A 20,571-nucleotide genomic window follows, 5' to 3' on the forward strand; every position below is an offset into this window, starting at 1 on the left:
GGGTGACATGTCCGGTGAGTATGCCGGCCATGCAAGAACTGGGACATTTTCAGCTTCCAAGAATTGTGTACAGATCCTTGCAACATGGGGCCATGCATTATCCTGCTGCAACATGAGGTGATGTTCATGGATGTGGAACAACAATGGGCCTCAGGATCTCGTCACGGTATCTCTGTGCATTCAAAATGCCATCAATAAAATGCACCTGTGTTCTACGTCCATAACAGACGCCTGCCCATACCATAACCCCACCGCCACCATGGGCCACACATTGACATTGACATCAGAAAACCGCTCACCCACACGACGCCACACACACTGTCTGCCATCTGCCCTGGACAGTGTGAACCGGGATTCATCCGTGAAGAGAACACCTCTCCAACATGCCAAACGCCAGTGAATGTGAGCATTTGCCCAATCAAGTCAGTGACGATGACGAACTGGAGTCAGGTCGAGACCCCGATGAGGACGACGAGCATGCAGATGAGCTTCCGTGAGACGGTTTCTGACAGTTTGTGCGGACATTCTTTGGTTATGCAAACCGATTGTTTCAGCAGCTGTCCGAGTGGCTGGTCTCAGACGATCTTGGAGGTGAACATGCTGGATGTGGAGGTCCTGGGCTGGTGTGGTTACACATGGTCTGCGGTTGTGAGGCTGGTTGGATGTACTGCCAAATTCTCTGAAACGCCTTTGGAGACGGCTTATGGTAGAGAAATGAACATTCAATACACGAGCAACAGCTCTGGTTGACATTCCTGCTGTCAGCATGCCAATTGCACGCTCCGTTAAATCTTGCGACATCTGTGGCATTGTGCTGTGTGATAAAACTGCACCTTTCAGAGTGGCCTTTTATTGTGGGCAGTCTAAGGCACACCTGTGCACTAATCATGGTGTCTAATCAGCATCTTGATATGGCACACCTGTGAGGTGGGATGGATTATCTCAGCAAAGGAGAAGTGCTCACTATCACAGATTTAGATTGGTTTGTGAACAATTTTGAGGGAAATGGTGATATTGTGTATGTGGAAAAAGTTTTAGATCTTTGAGTTCATCTCATACAAAATGGGAGCAAAACCAAAAGTGTTGCGTTTATATTTTTGGTGAGTGTATATATATATAAATATATATATATATATATATATATATATATATATATATATATATCAAATAAAATCAATTTTATTTATATAGCGCCAAATGACAACAAACAGTTGCCCCAAGGCGCTTTATATTGTAAGGCAAAGCCATACAATAATTACGGAAAAACCCCAACGGTCAAAACGACACCCTGTGAGCAAGCACTTGGCGACAGTGGGAAGGAAAAACTCCCTTTTAACAGGAAGAAACCTCCAGCAGAACCAGGCTCAGGGAGGGGCAGTCTTCTGCTGGGACTGGTTGGGGCTGAGGGAGAGAATTAGGAAAAAGACATGCTGTGGAAGAGAGCAGAGATCAATTACTAATGATTAAATGCAGAGTGGTGCATACAGAGCAAAAAGAAAAAGAAACACTCAGTGCATCATGGGAACCCCCCAGCAGTGTAAGTCTATAGCAGCATAACTAAGGGATGGTTCAGGGTCACCTGATCCAGCCCTAACTATAAGCTTTAGCAAAAAGGAAAGTTTTCAGCCTAATCTTAAAAGTAGAGAGGGTGTCTGTCTCACTGATCCGAATTGGGAGCTGGTTCCAGAGGAGAGGAGCCTGAAAGCTGAAGGCTCTGCCTCCCATTCTACTCTTAAAAACCCTAGGAACTACAAGTAAGCCTACAGTCTGAGAGCGAAGCGCTCTATTGAGGTGATATGGTACTATGAGGTCCCTAAGATAAGATGGGACCTGATTATTCAAAACCTTATAAGTAAGAAGAAGAATTTTAAATTCTATTCTAGAATTAACAGGAAGCCAATGAAGAGAGGCCAATATGGGTGAAATATGCTCTCTCCTTCTAGTCCCTGTCAGTACTCTAGCTGCAGCATTTTGAATTAACTGAAGGCTTTTCAGGGAACTTTTAGGACAACCTGATAATAATGAATTACAATAATCCAGCCTAGAGGAAATAAATGCATGAATTAGTTTTTCAGCATCACTCTGAGACAAGACCTTTCTAATTTTAGAGATATTGCGCAAATGCAAAAAAAAAGCAGTCCTACATATTTGTTTAATATGTGCATTGAATGACATATCCTGATCAAAAATGACTCCAAGATTTCTCACAGTATTACTAGAGGTCAGGGTAATGCCATCCAGAGTAAGGATCTGGTTAGACACCATGTTTCTAAGATTTGTGGGGCCAAGTACAATAACTTCAGTTTTATCTGAGTTTAAAAGCAGGAAATTAGAGGTCATCCATGTCTTTATGTCTGTAAGACAATCCTGCAGCTTAGCTAATTGGTGTGTGTCCTCTGGCTTCATGGATAGATAAAGCTGGGTATCATCTGCGTAACAATGAAAATTTAAGCAACGCTGTCTAATAATACTGCCTAAGGGAAGCATGTATAAAGTGAATAAAATTGGTCCTAGCACAGAACCTTGTGGAACTCCATAATTAACCTTAGTCTGTGAAGAAGATTCCCCATTTACATGAACAAATTGTAATCTATTAGATAAATATGATTCAAACCACCGCAGCGCAGTGCCTTTAATACCTATGGCATGCTCTAATCTCTGTAATAAGATTTTATGGTCAACAGTATCAAAAGCAACACTGAGGTCTAACAGAACAAGCACAGAGATGATTCCACTGTCTGAGGCCATAAGAAGATCATTTGTAACCTTCAGTAATGCTGTTTCTGTACTATGATGAATTCTAAACCCGGACTGAGACTCTTCAAATAGACCATTCCTCTGCGGATGATCAGTTAGCTGTTTTACAACTACCCTTTCAAGAATTTTTGAGAGAAAAGGAAGGTTGGAGATTGGCCTATAATTGGCTAAGATAGCTGGGTCAAGTGATGGCTTTTTAAGTAATGGTTTAATTACTGCCACCTTAAAAGCCTGTGGTACATAGCCAACTAATAAAGATAGATTGATCATATTTAAGATCGAAGCATTAATTAATGGTAGGACTTCCTTGAGCAGCCTGTTAGGAATGGGGTCTAATAGACACGTTGATGGTTTGGAGGAAGTAACTAATGAAAATAACTCAGACAGAACAATCAGAGAGAAAGAGTCTAACCAAATACTGGCATCACTGAAAGCAGCCAAAGAGAACGATATGTCTTTGGGATGGTTATGAGTAATTTTTTGTCTAATAGTTAAAATTTTATTAGCAAAGAAAGTCATGAAGTCATTACTAGTTAAAGTTAAAGGAATACTCGGCTCAATAGAGCTCTGACTCTTTGTCAGCCTGATTACAGTGCTGAAAAGAAACCTGGGGTTGTTCTTATTTTCTTCAATTAGTGATGAGTAGTAAGATGTCCTAGCTTTACGGAGGGCTTTTTTATAGAGCAACAGACTCTTTTTCCAGGCTAAGTGAAGATCTTCTAAATTAGTGAGACGGCATTTCCACTCCAACTTACAGGTTATCTGCTTTAAGCTGCGAGTTTGTGAGTTATACCACGGAGTCAGGCACTTCTGATTTAAGGCTCTCTTTTTCAGAGGAGCTACAGCATCCAAAGTTGTCCTCAATGAGGATATAAAACTATTGACGAGATACTCTATCTCACTTACAGAGTTTAGGTAGCTACTCTGCCCTGTGTTGGTATATGGCATTGGAGAACATAAAGAAGGAATCATATCCTTAAACCTATTTACAGCGCTTTCTGAAAGACTTCTACTGTAATGAAACTTATTCCCCACTGCTAGGTAGTCCATCAGAGTAAATGTAAATGTTATTAAGAAATGATCAGACAGAAGGGAGTTTTCAGGGAATACTGTTAAGTCTTCAATTTCCATACCATAAATCAGAACAAAATCTAAGGTATGATTAAAGTGGTGGGTGGACTCATTTACATTTTGAGCAAAGCCAATCGAGTCTAACAATAGATTAAATACAGTGTTGAGACTGTCATTCTCAGCATCTGTGTGGATGTTAAAATCACCCACTATAATTATCTTATCTGAGCTAAGCACTAAGTCAGACAAAAGGTCCGAAAATTCACAGAGAAACTCACAGTAACGACCAGGTGGACGATAGATAACAAATAAAACTGTTTTTTGGGACTTCCAATTTGGATGGACAAGACTAAGAGTCAAGCTTTCAAATGAATTAAAGCTCTGTCTGGGTTTTTGATTAATTAATAAGCTGGAGTGGAAGATTGCTGCTAATCCTCCGCCTCGGCCCATGCTACGAGCGTTCTGGCAGTTAGTGTGACTCGGGGGTGTTGACTCATTTAAACTAACATATTCATCCTGCTGTAACCAGGTTTCTGTAAGGTAGAATAAATCAATATGTTGATCAATTATTATATCATTTACTAACAGGGACTTAGAAGAGAGAGATCTAATGTTTAATAGACCACACTTAACTGTTTTAGTCTGTGGTGCAGTTGAAGGTGCTATATTATTTTTTTCTTTTTGAATTTTTATGCTTAAATATATTTTTGCTGGTTATTGGTGGTCTGGGAGCAGGCACCGTCTCTACGGGGATGGAGTAATGAGGGGATGGCAGGGGGAGAGAAGCTGCAGAGAGGTGTGTAAGACTACAACTCTGCTTCCTGGTCCCAACCCTGGATAGTCACGGTTTGGAGGATTTAAGAAAATTGGCCAGATTTCTGCTGCTCCATCCAAAGTGGGATCCATGCATCCATGCACCTGCTTACAGGTGCATGTTAGCATACTCTGTGATCCACATCCTGTACGTGACGCCAGATTGAAGCAGCAGGACCTTTGTGGGCGGGACGACGGTGGGGGATCGAACCCACGCGGCTCTCACCAAAAGACCGTTCCTCTACCAGGTCAGCCAAAGGGGAACTCCCCGTTAGCCAAGCTAGCAGGAACATCTTTTCAATTGGGACCCGGGACTTACATCCCGCTACAGTTGGTGACGCTCAGAATGGTTCGGTCTGTGACACAGGATTTAAAATATGACAACATAGCACCACCATTTTAAACTTATCTTTAAAATTGATTTGATTCTGTGCGGGTCACACAGTTCATAAAATAAATAAGAACGTGGGTCATGCACAAAATTTAAAACACTACAAAAATAAAAATAAAAAACAAGTAGCAATCAGCGTAAACATCAGTGTAAACAAAAGATAGACAGAAAGAAAGAAAGAAAGAAAGAAAGAAAGAAAGAAAGAAGAAAGAAAGAAGAAAGAAAGAAAGAAAGAAAGAAAGTATAAAACCACCTGAAAATAAAAAAGCAAAATAACTGAGTGAGAAGTACAAAAACACTTTCACAACAAATAAATACTTGTTAAATGACTTGCAAATTTGTGAAAAATAATGAATTAGCGTAATTGGCGAAAAGAAATCCTTATTTTCACGTTCACAACTGAACTGTCACACTTCAATATTTACACCGCTCCCGTTTCTCACACATTAACCAAACTTGGCGGCAGCGCTCTGACTGAGATGAAACAACAATAAAATAACAGTGAGGTATTTCGGTAAAGTTGTGTGTTTGTTTCTTTATTTATTTACCTGCAGTCTTTTTTACAGATATAACCGATGTTTCTGCAGCGGGCGCCGCCATGTTTGTCCTCAACATGTAACAGGAAGGCGTGAGTAATCGACTGTCAATTGAAGAGCAGGCGATAGAGACGAGCGCCGATGTAACCGATGTCACTCGACAGAAATAACAGAAACTAAAAACCGTCAGGTTACAAAAAAAGAGGAGAAGGCGGTAAGAAAAAAATAAAGTACATAATTTAAAAGGACCACAATAAAATAAAAGGTTCTTTTCCCCCAACAGGAAGTCTCAAATGTATTTACAACTAGCAGTGTTCTGAGTGTTTATTTACCTTTAATCCAACACACAATTGAGCAAAGAAGAGTTCTGTCAAATCAATAGGGTGATTTAAAAGTGAATTTAGTGTTCAGTGAAACGTGATTTGTGCATATGTGTGTGTTGGTTCAGAGGAGATAATTCTGCTTCAGAGTCCCATGATCCCTTGCACCCGTGGAGGGGTTCCTGTACTGTGGTAACATGGCGTTGCACGGAGATTCATTGTTTCTTTGCAGTTATTGGCAAATAAGGACCTTTTGGAATGGAACTATCAATGGCACATAATCTGGGTCATGGGATTTGATTTAAAAAATTTTTTTAAATCATATAAACATTAACGTACATTTGAATACCTTTGGTAACTGCATGCCATGCTGTTTTATGTGTTTATTTTTTTCTCATGCATGACAAGCGGTGACATCATTTTCATTATTTACAATCGGCGAGTTTGACCGGAACCCCTCTGACCGCGTAGAGGATGATGGGACCCTGCAAGACTCTAGACTCCAACATGTTAGGTGGAGCTAATGCATCTTAATGCTGGTTGCCACCCACCCAAAATTGAAAAAGAAAAAAAAATACCCCAAAGGAAGTATGTTGTAGTGAAAAGCCTCACCCCCCTGAGAGGTAAAGAGTTCACTGCTCGGTTCCAGACACTGAAGTACATCTTCATTACCCTCCTCGTGATCCTTTACATGCTTCTGCAATGCAAAGGTTGCGCAGCATGGGCTGCTGGTAGTGCCAAATGGCAAGAATTGCCACTGATATAAATCAGGCTTCTCACCTCATCGCAGGTTCTGCCAGATGAATCTCAACAGGGACTGGTCTCCTGGTAAAAGCTGCACCCGGTGGAACATCACTTTGATGTCTTCACTTACTGCGACAGGATGATCTCTGAATCTCATTAGGACTCCAAGAAGAGATGGTCTGAGGGTAGGGCCGGCAAGCAGCTGATCACTGAGGGCAAGACCCTGGTATGAAAATGAGCAATTGAATACAAGGCAGTACTTGCTGCTGTGCTCAACAAGGTGGTGGGGAATGAACCATGACTCGCACAAATGATCCACTTCTTCATGATGCAGTTTGGTCATACATCTGCCATTGATGAGTTTCTGTATTTCTGTTTCATAGCTTTGACTGGATCCTTTAATAGCCGACGTTCGGTACTTCGTAAGGTAGCCATCACCACATCCATTGGTGCCTTGAGAGGTGGTGCATCTCTCTTTTGAAGCAGTGGAGTGGCATATCTAGAATGCCATCCACTTCTGTTCGAGTGGTGTGTGATTCTAGAATATCAGCAGCCTCTTGGTTCTGCTGGGAGGGTACTGCCAGCTTCTAACTCCAGTAGGGCAGGACGTTGACCTGCCACAGGTGTTCTACCTGGTGATACAGGTCATCAGGCATTGACTGGACAGTAGTGAAGTAAATGGCCTGAGTCTGGAGCCTGTTTGGTGTGAGACCATCTGGAACTTACAGAGCCCAACCAAGCTCTGTATGGATTGCAGCAGGGCCACTGCCAGACAGGCTCCTTAGCTGTGATAAGGCATGTGTTATCTGCATCGATAAGGATTAGTGGATGTACCTTATCGAAGGGCTGAATAGGGATCCCCTTTAGATGCTGGTAACGATTCTGTAAGGCTACCATTGGATATGATTGGTCGCTTAGAGCTAGACGATTAGCTGTAAAAACTCGCTGAACAGGATGTTTCCGGTCAGGCTGTGCAGCAGGTGACACATGGAAATTCACAGTGGAACCAATGGCGACATCATTGCGCACAGTTCTTAAGGCCATACACGCTGCTTCACCTGTGAGACCGAGGCAATGGACTGCTGCTGGTAGGATGATTGTGCATTCTGCTCCATCATCTAGAATGACATGGGTATTATCTTGACTCACAATAATCGGCACAACCTTCAAATAGACCTTTCCATCCTGCTTGGTGAGTGTGAGTGCAGCCTCAATGGGAGTGGTCAGGCAGACACCTGAGCTTGGTGTAGCGATGCCTAGGGCTGTCACGATTAGGAATTTCTGGAGACGATTAATTGCCAGACAAATAATTGCAATTGCCGAATATATTGTCAATTTTTTTTCTTTTTCCCCCTTCTTTATATTCTACTGTTGTAGTATAATTAGCTTTAATGATACACATTCTGTACAGTACTGTACACTTTAATGAATAAGAGCAATTTAATGATGCTTTGAACATCAAGAAACAGACAAAGACATTAGTATCTTCACCGTTTCTTAAGAGTATTTATTGTGATCAATCTGCTACAACAGGGCAAGCATTGAAGCAAACTCACATTCGCCAAGAGCCAGTTGATGGGATGCACCAGCTGCTGTTGCACCAGCTGGTGATTGTGCTGGTGTGGTCTTTCCAAGTTCAGAGTCTTGCTGTGGGTGGTGAGTCTGTAGATGTTGTTTCAGATTTGTTGTGTTAGCGCTTTTGACCGGCACTTTTTTACAGCAAAGTTTACATATTGCTTCCGCCACATTACTGGTCCAGTAATGTGGAGGCGCATCTTGTCACCAGACAAGGCAGGCAGCTGCTTGGGGCCCCCGATCCACTAGGCGGCAAAAGAGAGTCGAGATTTGTGAGTCGCGAGTCGAAAGTAGACGCTTGCATTTTGAAAAGTCATTCACTTGCACGTCCGTGTGTCTGCAAATTGTCTCTGCATCTGCAAATAATCAAACTGTCAAAACAAGATAATGACAGCTATAAGAAAATGAAGAGGAACTATCCTTCTGGGAGTGAGAAAAGAAAGAAGAAAAAAGAGGAAGAGGAGAGAAAAAAGCAAGATAGTGGTAAGTCAGTCGAAATATAACAAATGGTATAGAATGGTGCTAGTCTAGTTTCATTTGCGTTGGCATGGCCATACTTTTCTATGTTGATTTTAATGACTGTACTACAGTACTACAGTACTACAGTTGCTTGGTTTAACTTGACAGCAAAGTTAGTTCACCCCCCCCCACACACACACACACCACACTGTGTGCCATGCATGCCATGAGTGGTCATCGCGCAGCAGATAAACTACAGTCACTTGCCCAGTTCTGGATCATTGCCAGTTCCGGATCACTGCTATAGGTTTGTGCCGCCGTTTCTCGTTATCAGCACAAATAAGCTAATACTTGGTACCAATGGAAAGATTGATGTTTTGTCTACAAACGACCACAAGCTCGACCGGATCCCGCCATCCTTGTGCTCAGCAGAGGAATCAAAACATCCCGGTGTCTGCAGTGTGTGCGCTTTTTCTGACTCACTAATTCCTGCAAGTTTTAAAGTAACTATCTCTAAAACGTAGCAAAGGTGAGTTAGCCATTCGGTGTTTTTGGTTCTAGAATGGGAAAATACTTACTTACTTGGGTAGAAAATGTGTTATGTCTTGCTGTTTAATTGCTGCGCGCATTTATCTCCGACGCGAAAATATGCCAGTTCCGGATCACTTGAAGCAGCAGCCTCGTGTCTGTACTTGTGAGTCATGTGGACTTTGGGGCTCATCTCAAAATCACGAATGGGCATGAATGTGGGGCTTTTACTTTTTAATTCGGGAGAAATCTCACCTGCACACTTCATTTTTTGCTCGTAAAAACGTATAATGGCGCTTTTCGAAACTGGCCCCAACAGAGTCCAGTGGACTCTCCCTTATTAAGCTTAAAACCGAAATGCATCCACAGCAGTGCCATAGTACGTGGCTTTGGAGCCAGAACCTCCTCACCCTCCATGTTATTATCCTAGCCTCACTAACTATCCGACCAAGATGAGAAGGAAAGAGTAAGTGAGGCAGCGTGGCTGCGAGGCTGCGATGCTGCGTGCGGCGCAGCACGATGACATCAGATTTGGAGTCATTTTGTACAACTTTGTGGATAAAATAAATAATTCTCTGTAATGACGAATATGAAAAATATTCGTGAATATGAAAAATAATCGTGAATATGAAAAATAATCACGATTGGCAAATATTGTAATAATTGTGACTGCCCTAGCGATGCCATGCAGGACCCTCAGGTGTATTGCATGACACTTGCTGCAGGCCTTCTTCAGGATGCATGACTGGTGCGACCACAACGCTGACAATGTTTACCATCAGTGATCCATTTCTCCACTTGATCGGCTGTGGTGATTTTAAGGCATTGTGACAGGTAGTGTTCCACACTCTTGCAAAAGAGGCAGATTCGTTTGGCCTTTGCCAACTTTGTATCTGGCTGAGCTGCTTCTTGGAGAACAATGTCTGGCTTTGGTTTGTCTGAGCCATGATATCAATCAATGAATTTTTTTTTATATAGCGCCAAATCACAACAAACAGTTGCCCCAAGGCACTTTATATTGTAAGGCAAGGCCATACAATAATTATGTAAAACCCCAACGGTCAAAACGACCCCCTGTGAGCAAGCACTTGGCTACAGTGGGAAGGAAAAACTCCCTTTTAACAGGAAGAAACCTCCAGCAGAACCAGGCTCAGGGAGGGGCAGTCTTCTGCTGGGACTGGTTGGGGCTGAGGGAGAGAACCAGGAAAAAGACATGCTGTGGAGGGGAGCAGAGATCGATCACTAATGATTAAATGCAGAGTGGTGCATACAGAGCAAAAAGAGAAAGAAACAGTGCATCATGGGAACCCCCCAGCAGTCTACGTCTATAGCAGCATAACTAAGGGATGGTTCAGGGTCACCTGATCCAGCCCTAACTATAAGCTTTAGCAAAAAGGAAAGTTTTAAGCCTAATCTTAAAAGTAGAGAGGGTGTCTGTCTCCCTGATCTGAATTGGGAGCTGGTTCCACAGGAGAGGAGCCTGAAAGCTGAAGGCTCTGCCTCCCATTCTACTCTTACAAACCCTAGGAACTACAAGTAAGCCTGCAGTCTGAGAGCGAATCGCTCTATTGGGGTAATATGGTACTACGAGGTCCCTAAGATAAGATGGGACCTGATTATTCAAAACCTTATAAGTAAGAAGAAGAATTTTAAATTCTATTCTAGAATTAACAGGAAGCCAATGAAGAGAGGCCAATATGGGTGAGATATGCTCTCTCTTTCTAGTCCCCGTCAGTACTCTAGCTGCAGCATTTTGAATTAACTGAAGGCTTTTTAGGGAACTTTTAGGACAACCTGATAATAATGAATTACAATAGTCCAGCCTAGAGGAAATAAATGCATGAATTAGTTTTTCAGCATCACTCTGAGACAAGACCTTTCTGATTTTAGAGATATTGCGTAAATGCAAAAAAGCAGTCCTACATATTTGTTTAATATGCACTTTGAATGACATATCCTGATCAAAAATGACTCCAAGATTTCTCACAGTATTACTAGAGCTCAGGGTAATGCCATCCAGAGTAAGGCTCTGGTTAGACACCATGTTTCTAAGATTTGTGGGGCCAAGTACAATAACTTCAGTTTTATCTGAGTTTAAAAGCAGGAAATTAGAGGTCATCCATGTCTTTATGTCTGTAAGACAATCCTGCAGTTTAGCTAATTGGTGTGTGTCCTCTGGCTTCATGGATAGATAAAGCTGGGTATCATCTGCGTAACAATGAAAATTTAAGTAATACCGCCTAATAATACTACCTAAGGGAAGCATGTATAAAGTGAATAAAATTGGTCCTAGCACAGAACCTTGTGGAACTCCATAATTAACTTTAGTCTGTGAAGAAGATTCCCCATTTACATGAACAAATTGTAATCTATTAGACAAATATGATTCAAACCACCGCAGCGCAGTGCCTTTAATACCTATGGCATGCTCTAATCTCTGTAATAAAATTTTATGGTCAACAGTATCAAAAGCAGCACTGAAGTCTAACAGAACAAGCACAGAGATGAGTCCACTGTCCGAGGCCATAAGAAGATCATTTGTAACCTTCACTAATGCTGTTTCTGTACTATGATGAATTCTAAAACCTGACTGAAACTCTTCAAATAGACCATTCCTCTGCAGATGATCAGTTAGCTGTTTTACAACTACCCTTTCAAGAATTTTTGAGAGAAAAGGAAGGTTGGAGATTGGCCTATAATTAGCTAAGATAGCTGGGTCAAGTGATGGCTTTTTAAGTAATGGTTTAATTACTGCCACCTTAAAAGCCTGTGGTACATAGCCAACTAACAAAGATAGATTGATCATATTTAAGATCGAAGCATTAAATAATGGTAGGGCTTCCTTGAGCAGCCTGGTAGGAATGGGGTCTAATAGACATGTTGATGGTTTGGATGAAGTAACTAATGAAAATAACTCAGACAGAACAATCGGAGAGAAAGAGTCTAACCAAATACCGGCATCACTGAAAGCAGCCAAAGATAACGATACGTCTTTGGGATGGTTATGAGTAATTTTTTCTCTAATAGTTAAAATTTTGTTAGCAAAGAAAGTCATGAAGTCATTACTAGTTAAAGTTAATGGAATACTGAGCTCAATAGAGCTCTGACTCTTTGTCAGCCTGGCTACAGTGCTGAAAAGAAACCTGGGATTGTTCTTATTTCTTCAATTAGTGATGAGTAGAAAGATGTCCTAGCTTTACGGAGGGCTTTTTTATAGAGCAACAGACTCTTTTTCCAGGCTAAGTGAAGATCTTCTAAATTAGTGAAACGCCATTTCCTCTCCAACTTACGGGTTGTCTTGCTTGCCTCTACTGGTGGTTGGCTCTCACTGCGGTATTGTATCACTTCCTGTTCCTGAGCACAGCGGTGTTTTTCTGTATCTGTTAGCTGTTTAATCTGCGCAGTTAGATTGATCTAGTTATCTAGATTACGATTTGTTTCCCAGTGTAATCTTTACGTGCCTTAACTAAAGCACTCATTCTGCTGAATCACCTCTAAATTATTTACACATTATTCACTTTGCGTGTTTTTAGGAATCCGCTAGCTTAGCGTAGCTACTAGCTCTTAGCCGATTTAGCATGGCGGCTTCTCCTGTCTCTCCCGCACTTTTCTGCTCTGGGTGTGAAATGTTTAGTTATTCCTCGGCCTCCTTTAGCAGTAATGGTACTTGTAATAAGTGTAGCTTATTCGTAGCTTTGGAGGCCAGGCTGGGCGAATTGGAGACTCGGCTCCGCACCGTGGAAAATTCTACAGCTAGCCAGGCCCCTGTAGTCGGTGCGGACCAAGGTAGCTTAGCCGCCGTTAGTTCCCCCCTGGCAGATCCCGAGCAGCCGGGAAAGCAGGCCGACTGGGTGACTGTGAGGAGGAAGCGTAGCCCTAAACAGAAGCCCCGTGTACACCGCCAACCCATTCACATTTCTAACCGTTTTTCCCCACTCGACGACACACCCGCCGAGGATCAACTCTGGTTATTGGCGACTCTGTTTTGAGAAATGTGAAGTTAGCGACACCAGCAACCATAGTCAATTGTCTTCCGGGGGCCAGAGCAGGCGACATTGAAGGAAATTTGAAACTGCTGGTTAAGGCTAAGCGTAAATTTGGTAAGATTGTAATTCACGTCGGCAGTAATGACACTCGGTTACGCCAATCGGAGGTCACTAAAATTAACATTAAATCGGTGTGTAACTTTGCAAAAACAATGTCGGACTCTGTAGTTTTCTCTGGGCCCCTCCCCAATCAGACCGGGAGTGACATGTTTAGCCGCATGTTCTCCTTGAATTGCTGGCTGTCTGAGTGGTGTCCAAAAAATGAGGTGGGCTTCATAGATAATTGGCAAAGCTTCTGGGGAAAACCTGGTCTTGTTAGGAGAGACGGCATCCATCCCACTTTGGATGGAGCAGCTCTCATTTCTAGAAATCTGGCTAATTTTCTTAAATCCTCCAAACCGTGACTATCCAGGGTTGGGACCAGGAAGCAGAGTTGTAGTCTTACACACCTCTCTGCAGCTTCTCTCCCCCTGCCATCCCCTCATTACCCCATCCCCGTAGAGACGGTGCCTGCTCCCAGACTACCAATAACCAGCAAAAATCTATTTAAGCATAAAAATTCAAAAAGAAAAAATAATATAGCACCTTCTACTGCACCACAGACTAAAACAGTTAAATGTGGTCTATTAAACATTAGGTCTCTCTCTTCTAAGTCCCTGTTGGTAAATGATATAATAATTGATCAACATATTGATTTATTCTGCCTAACAGAAACCTGGTTACAGCAGGATGAATATGTTAGTTTAAATGAGTCAACACCCCCGAGTCACACTAACTGTCAGAATGCTCGTAGCACGGGCCGGGGCGGTGGATTAGCAGCAATCTTCCATTCCAGCTTATTAATTAATCAAAAACCCAGACAGAGCTTTAATTCATTTGAAAGCTTGTCTCTTAGTCTTGTCCATCCAAATTGGAAGTCCCAAAAACCAGTTTATTTGTTATTATCTATCGTCCACCTGGTCGTTACTGTGAGTTTCTCTGTGAATTTTCAGACCTTTTGTCTGACTTAGTGCTTAGCTCAGATAAGATAATTATAGTGGGCGATTTTAACATCCACACAGATGCTGAGAATGACAGCCTCAACACTGCATTTAATCTATTATTAGACTCTATTGGCTTTGCTCAAAAAGTAAATGAGTCCACCCACCACTTTAATCATATCTTAGATCTTGTTCTGACTTATGGTATGGAAATAGAAGACTTAACAGTATTCCCTGAAAACTCCCTTCTGTCTGATCATTTCTTAATAACATTTACATTTACTCTGATGGACTACCCAGCAGTAGGGAATAAGTTTCATTACACTAGAAGTCTTTCAGAAAGCGCTGTAACTAGGTTTAAGGATATGATTCCTTCTTTGTGTTCTCTAATGCCATGTGGCAACACGGTGCAGAGTGGCTACCTAGGCTCTGTAAGGGAGATAGAGTATCTCGTCAATAGTTTTACATCCTCATTGAAGACAACTTTGGATGCTGTAGCTCCTCTGAAAAGAGAGCTTTAAATCAGAAGTGTCTGACTCCATGGTATAACTCTCAAACTCGTAGCTTAAAGCAGATAACCCGTAAGTTGGAGAGGAAATGGCGTCTCACTAATTTAGAAGATCTTCACTTAGCCTGGAAAAAGAGTCTGTTGCTCTATAAAAAAGCCCTCCGTAAAGCTAGGACATCTTTCTACTCATCACTAATTGAAGAAAATAAGAACAACCCCAGGTTTCTTTTCAGCACTGTAGCCAGGCTGACAAAGAGTCAGAGCTCTATTGAGCTGAGTATTCCATTATCTTTAACTAGTAATGAGTTCATGACTTTCTTTGCTAACAAAATTTTAACTATTAGAGAAAAAATTACTCATAACCATCCCAAAGACGTATCGTTATCTTTGGCTGCTTTCAGTGATGCCGGTATTTGGTTAGACTCTTTCTCTCCGATTGTTCTGTCTGAGTTATTTTCATTAGTTACTTCATCCAAACCATCAACATGTTTATTAGACCCCATTCCTACCAGGCTGCTCAAGGAAGCCCTACCATTATTTAATGCTTCGATCTTAAATATGATCAATCTATCTTTGTTAGTTGGCTATGTACCACAGGCTTTTAAGGTGGCAGTAATTAAACCATTACTTAAAAAGCCATCACTTGACCCAGCTATCTTAGCTAATTATAGGCCAATCTCCAACCTTCCTTTTCTCTCAAAAATTCTTGAAAGGGTAGTTGTAAAACAGCTAACTGATCATCTGCAGAGGAATGGTCTATTTGAAGAGTTTCAGTCAGGTTTTAGAATTCATCATAGTACAGAAACAGCATTAGTGAAGGTTACAAATGATCTTCTTATGGCCTCGGACAGTGGACTCATCTCTGTGCTTGTTCTGTTAGACCTCAGTGCTGCTTTGATACTGTTGACCATAAAATTTTATTACAGAGATTAGAGCATGCCATAGGTATTAAAGGCACTGCGCTGCGGTGGTTTGAATCATATTTGTCTAATAGATTACAATTTGTTCATGTAAATGGGGAATCTTCTTCACAGACTAAAGTTAATTATGGAGTTCCACAAGGTTCTGTGCTAGGACCAATTTTATTCACTTTATATATGCTTCCCTTAGGCAGTATTATTAGACGGTATTGCTTAAATTTTCATTGTTACGCAGATGATACCCAGCTTTATCTATCCATGAAGCCAGAGGACACACACCAATTAGCTAAACTGCAGGATTGTCTTACAGACATAAAGACATGGATGACCTCTAATTTCCTGCTTTTAAACTCAGATAAACTGAAGTTATTGTTCTTGGCCCCACAAATCTTAGAAACATGGTGTCTAACCAGATCCTTACTCTGGATGGCATTACCCTGACCTCTAGTAATACTGTGAGAAATCTTGGAGTCATTTTTGATCAGGATATGTCATTCAAAGCGCATATTAAACAAATATGTAGGACTGCTTTTTTGCATTTACGCAATATCTCTAAAATCAGAAAGGTCTTGTCTCAGAGTGATGCTGAAAAACTAATTCATGCATTTATTTCCTCTAGGCTGGACTATTGTAATTCATTATTATCAGGTTGTCCTAAAAGTTCCCTAAAAAGCCTTCAGTTAATTCAAAATGCTGCAGCTAGAGTGCTGACGGGGACTAGAAGGAGAGAGCATATCTCACCCATATTGGCCTCTCTTCATTGGCTTCCTGTTAATTCTAGAATAGAATTTAAAATTCTTCTTCTTACTTATAAGGTTTTGAATAATCAGGTCCCATCTTATCTTAGGGACCTCGTAGTACCATATCACCCCAATAGAGCACTTCGCTCTCAGACTGCAGGCTTACTTGTAGTTCCTAGGGTTTGTAAGAGTAGAATGGGAGGCAGAGCCTTCAGCTTTCAGGCTCCTCTCCTGTGGAACCAGCTCCCAATTCAGATCAGGGAGACAGACACCCTCTCTACTTTTAAGATTAGGCTTAAAACTTTCCTTTTTGCTAAAGCTTATAGTTAGGGCTGGATCAGGTGACCCTGAACCATCCCTTAGTTATGCTGCTATAGACGTAGACTGCTGGGGGGTTCCCATGATGCACTGTTTCTTTCTCTTTTTGCTCTGTATGCACCACTCTGCATTTAATCATTAGTGATCGATCTCTGCTCCCCTCCACAGCATGTCTTTTCCTGGTTCTCTCCCTCAGCCCCAACCAGTCCCAGCAGAAGACTGCCCCTCCCTGAGCCTGGTTCTGCTGGAGGTTTCTTCCTGTTAAAAGGGAGTTTTTCCTTCCCACTGTAGCCAAGTGCTTGCTCACAGGGGGTCGTTTTGACCGTTGGGGTTTTACATCATTATTGTATGGCCTTGCCTTACAATATAAAGCGCCTTGGGGCAACTGTTTGTTGTGATTTGGCGTTATATAAAAAAAAAATTGATTGATTGATTGATTATCTGCTTTAAGCTATGAGTTTGTGAGTTATACCACGGAGTCAGGCACTTCTGATTTAAAGCTCTCTTTTTTAGAGGAGCTACAGCATCCAAAGTTGTCTTCAATGAGGATGTAAAACTATTGATGAGATACTCTATCTCACTTACAGAGTTTAGGTAGCTACTCTGCACTGTGTTGGTATATGGCATTAGAGAACATAAAGAAGGAATCATATCCTTAAACCTAGTTACAGCGCTTTCTGAAAGACTTCTAGTGTAATGAAACTTATTCCCCACTGCTGGGTAGTCCATCAGAGTAAATGTAAATGTTATTAAGAAATGATCAGACAGAAGGGAGTTTTCAGGGAATACTGTTAAGTCTTCTATTTCCATACCATAAGTCAGAACAAGATCTAAGATATGATTAAAGTGGTGGGTGGACTCATTTACTTTTTGAGCAAAGCCAATAGAGTCTAATAATAGATTAAATGCAGTGTTGAGGCTGTCATTCTCAGCATCTGTGTGGATGTTAAAATCGCCCACTATAATTATCTTATCTGAGCTAAGCACTAAGTCAGACAAAAGGTCTGAAAATTCACAGAGAAACTCACAGTAACGACCAGGTGGACGATAGATAATAACAAATAAAACTGGTTTTTGGGACTTCCAATTTGGATGGACAAGACTAAGAGTCAAGCTTTCAAATGAATTAAAGCTCTGTCTGGGTTTTTGATTAATTAATAAGCTGGAATGGAAGATTGCTGCTAATCCTCCGCCCCGGCCCGTGCTACGAGCATTCTGACAGTTAGTGTGACTCGGGGGTGTTGACTCATTTAAACTAACATATTCATCCTTCTGTAGCCAGGTTTCTGTAAGGCAGAATAAATCAATATGTTGATCAATTATTATATCATTTACCAACAGGGACTTAGAAGAGAGAGACCTAATGTTTAATAGACCACATTTAACTGTTTTAGTCTGTGGTGCAGTTGAAGGTGCTATATTATTTTTTCTTTTTGAATTTTTATGCTTAAATAGATTTTTGCTGGTTATTGGTAGTCTGGGAGCAGGCACCGTCTCTACGGGGATGGGGTAATGAGGGGATGGCAGGGGGAGAGAAGCTGCAGAGAGGTGTGTAAGACTACAACTCTGTTTCCAATGTTATTGAAAAAGATATGGTTGGTGTAACGAATTACGTGCCTCGCAATGGGACACCAAAACAAACTGCAACAAAATTACATTTAATTTAATTATTTGGAATGATTGGCACCTCACATGGGCACCATTTTAACATAATGAATAAGTAGTTAAGCCTTGCAATGTGTTGTTGGCCTCACGGAGAGCACAAAAAATATGTATCGAAAGTATTGTTAAACTCCCAAATTGAATTAAATTTGTTGTGGAGGTGTAGGAACACGGACCCACAACAGGGGCGTTAAATGAATGGGCAATGGATAAGCTAAACAGTAACAATTTAATGTTGTAGTGCACAACGAAATACAGACAATCACAGTTTAGGTACCACCGAATTACAGATTTGAGTGACATGTGGGCAGGCTTGAGGATAGGAGACATCCGTCCAGAGCCGAGCCGGATCCCACACGGCCTTCACCGCCAACGGATCTGAAGAACACCGGAGCCGCCAAGTCCTGGGTCCCCAGGTGGTCACCGTCTCCAGCTGTCAGACCTGGTACTGCTGGCAGAGAACAGAAAAACTATTGATGAGTGTGAGTTCGCACACTCAGTAATCCCACAGTCTGTATTCTTTTGGGAGGGAGCACCTCCACCTCCAATCACACACTCGTGCAGCTCCTGTCTAACCACTTATCTGGATGGAGTGTGGAGCGAAGCCGTCGCTGATCACACCTAACGCCAATCCAACGGATAAGGAACACCACAGGAATACGGCTGCAAAAAGAGTCCAGACTATAATGCAGGTTCATGTTTAGCAGAGAAATTACCTCTTCTGATAGCTGATTTCTCGGCGGGGAGGTGGAGTTGCAGTCTGACCTTTATGGTGGTGGTGATGTGGATGAGTGACAGCTGGTGCTGATAACGAGTGACAGCTGTCACTCCCGGTTGCTATGACGCCCTCTCATGCTTGAAGCCCGCACTTCAAGCAGGGCGCCATCTGGTGGTGGTGGGCCAGCAGTACCTCCTCTTCAGCGGCCCACACAACAAAATTGGCCTAGACCTCATTTAATGAGTCACCAAAATAATTAACAATTTCAGGGTTTAATAATTATTATTTAATTAAAATAATATCTAATTACCTCAGGACACCACCTATTTAAAGCATAAGTACTTTAATTTAAACAACCATTAATCAGTCTCAATTTAATTAATCAGTCTCTGAATTCTATGATACGATTGACCAAGGGTTTCCTTCTGAACACAAAATGAACCACAGCAGAAATATTTACATTTTATATACAAATATACAAGGAATGAACAGTTTACTGGCATTTTGAGTGGACAGTGATTAAATAAGTTCATTTATGGATACAGTTTGCTTACTCATGAGATGTTAAAACGCCTCGGGGTTCCCCCAGAGGAGCCGGGGGAGGTGTGTGTGGATCGGGAGGTCTGGGCGGCTTTGCTTGAGCTGCTGCCCCCGCAACCTGACTCCGGATAAAGCTGAAGAAAATAGATGGATGGATGGATGGCTGGATGGATGGATGGATGGATGGACTTTAAGTAAATAAATCTGATTTGAATTTCGTGATGAAATTGGAAGCCAATTATTAAGAAGATTATAAAACAAACATATGAATATGTTTAAAAAGAAGCTACTTTGCATCCATTGACAACAAAACCCTTTTTCTGGACCATTTAACTGGGTAAAAAAAAAATCACATTGTCATTATGGGGTATTGACTGTGGAATTTTTGAGGAAAAATTAATTTTATCCATTTTGGAACAAGCCTGTAACTTAAACTGTGGAAAAAGTGCAGTGCTGTGAATACTTTCCAGATGCACTTTACTATACAGGAATCCTCTACCTGTACATGTGTACCTAGTAACCATGTATGGCGATTTGAATGCCAGGTTGATTGGCAGGGCTACAGTTCACGTGTATCGGGGCGCCCTGGATCTGATGGGAGTGCAGTTTGTGGATGTGAGCCCTTGGATGACTCATGCATTATGTGTCAGTCAGGTGTAGAGGAGGCAGGTCTGTGTTATCAGACTGATGTAACTGGTGACTAATCGCTGTAACGCAGCAGGTCATCAATCGTCCATCTGCTGAGAACACTGATCTCACAGAGCAAGTGTCTGCTGAGATATCATGGGAGGGAAAATGGAAATGATGATGGTAGGGTCCAATTTGACACCAGTTTCCCCACAACACTGGTGAAGGTGTTATTCATCGAAACTAATGTGTGTGTATCCTGCAAAATAAAAAAAATTAATGAAAGCAAATACCTTTACCAGCTAATGTTTTTGTTTG

General features: G+C 41.7%; 1 protein-coding gene across 3 annotated transcripts in view; it reads right to left on the reverse strand.

Annotated features, from left to right (window-relative positions):
* The window catches only part of dph1 (diphthamide biosynthesis 1), a 275,495-nt gene extending 269,832 nt beyond the window's left edge, over positions 1 to 5,663 (reverse strand). For all 3 annotated transcript variants that reach the window (XM_034169157.1, XM_034169158.1, XM_034169156.1), the window contains exon 1: positions 5,581 to 5,663. In XM_034169157.1, the coding sequence (XP_034025048.1) occupies positions 5,581 to 5,647 (67 nt within the window). In that variant the 5' untranslated portion in view covers positions 5,648 to 5,663. The remainder of the gene's footprint in view (positions 1 to 5,580) is intronic.
* Between the last annotated feature and the right edge of the window lie 14,908 nt (positions 5,664 to 20,571).

This window comes from Thalassophryne amazonica, chromosome 4 (genome assembly GCF_902500255.1).
Source record: "Thalassophryne amazonica chromosome 4, fThaAma1.1, whole genome shotgun sequence".
NCBI lineage: Eukaryota > Metazoa > Chordata > Actinopteri > Batrachoidiformes > Batrachoididae > Thalassophryne > Thalassophryne amazonica.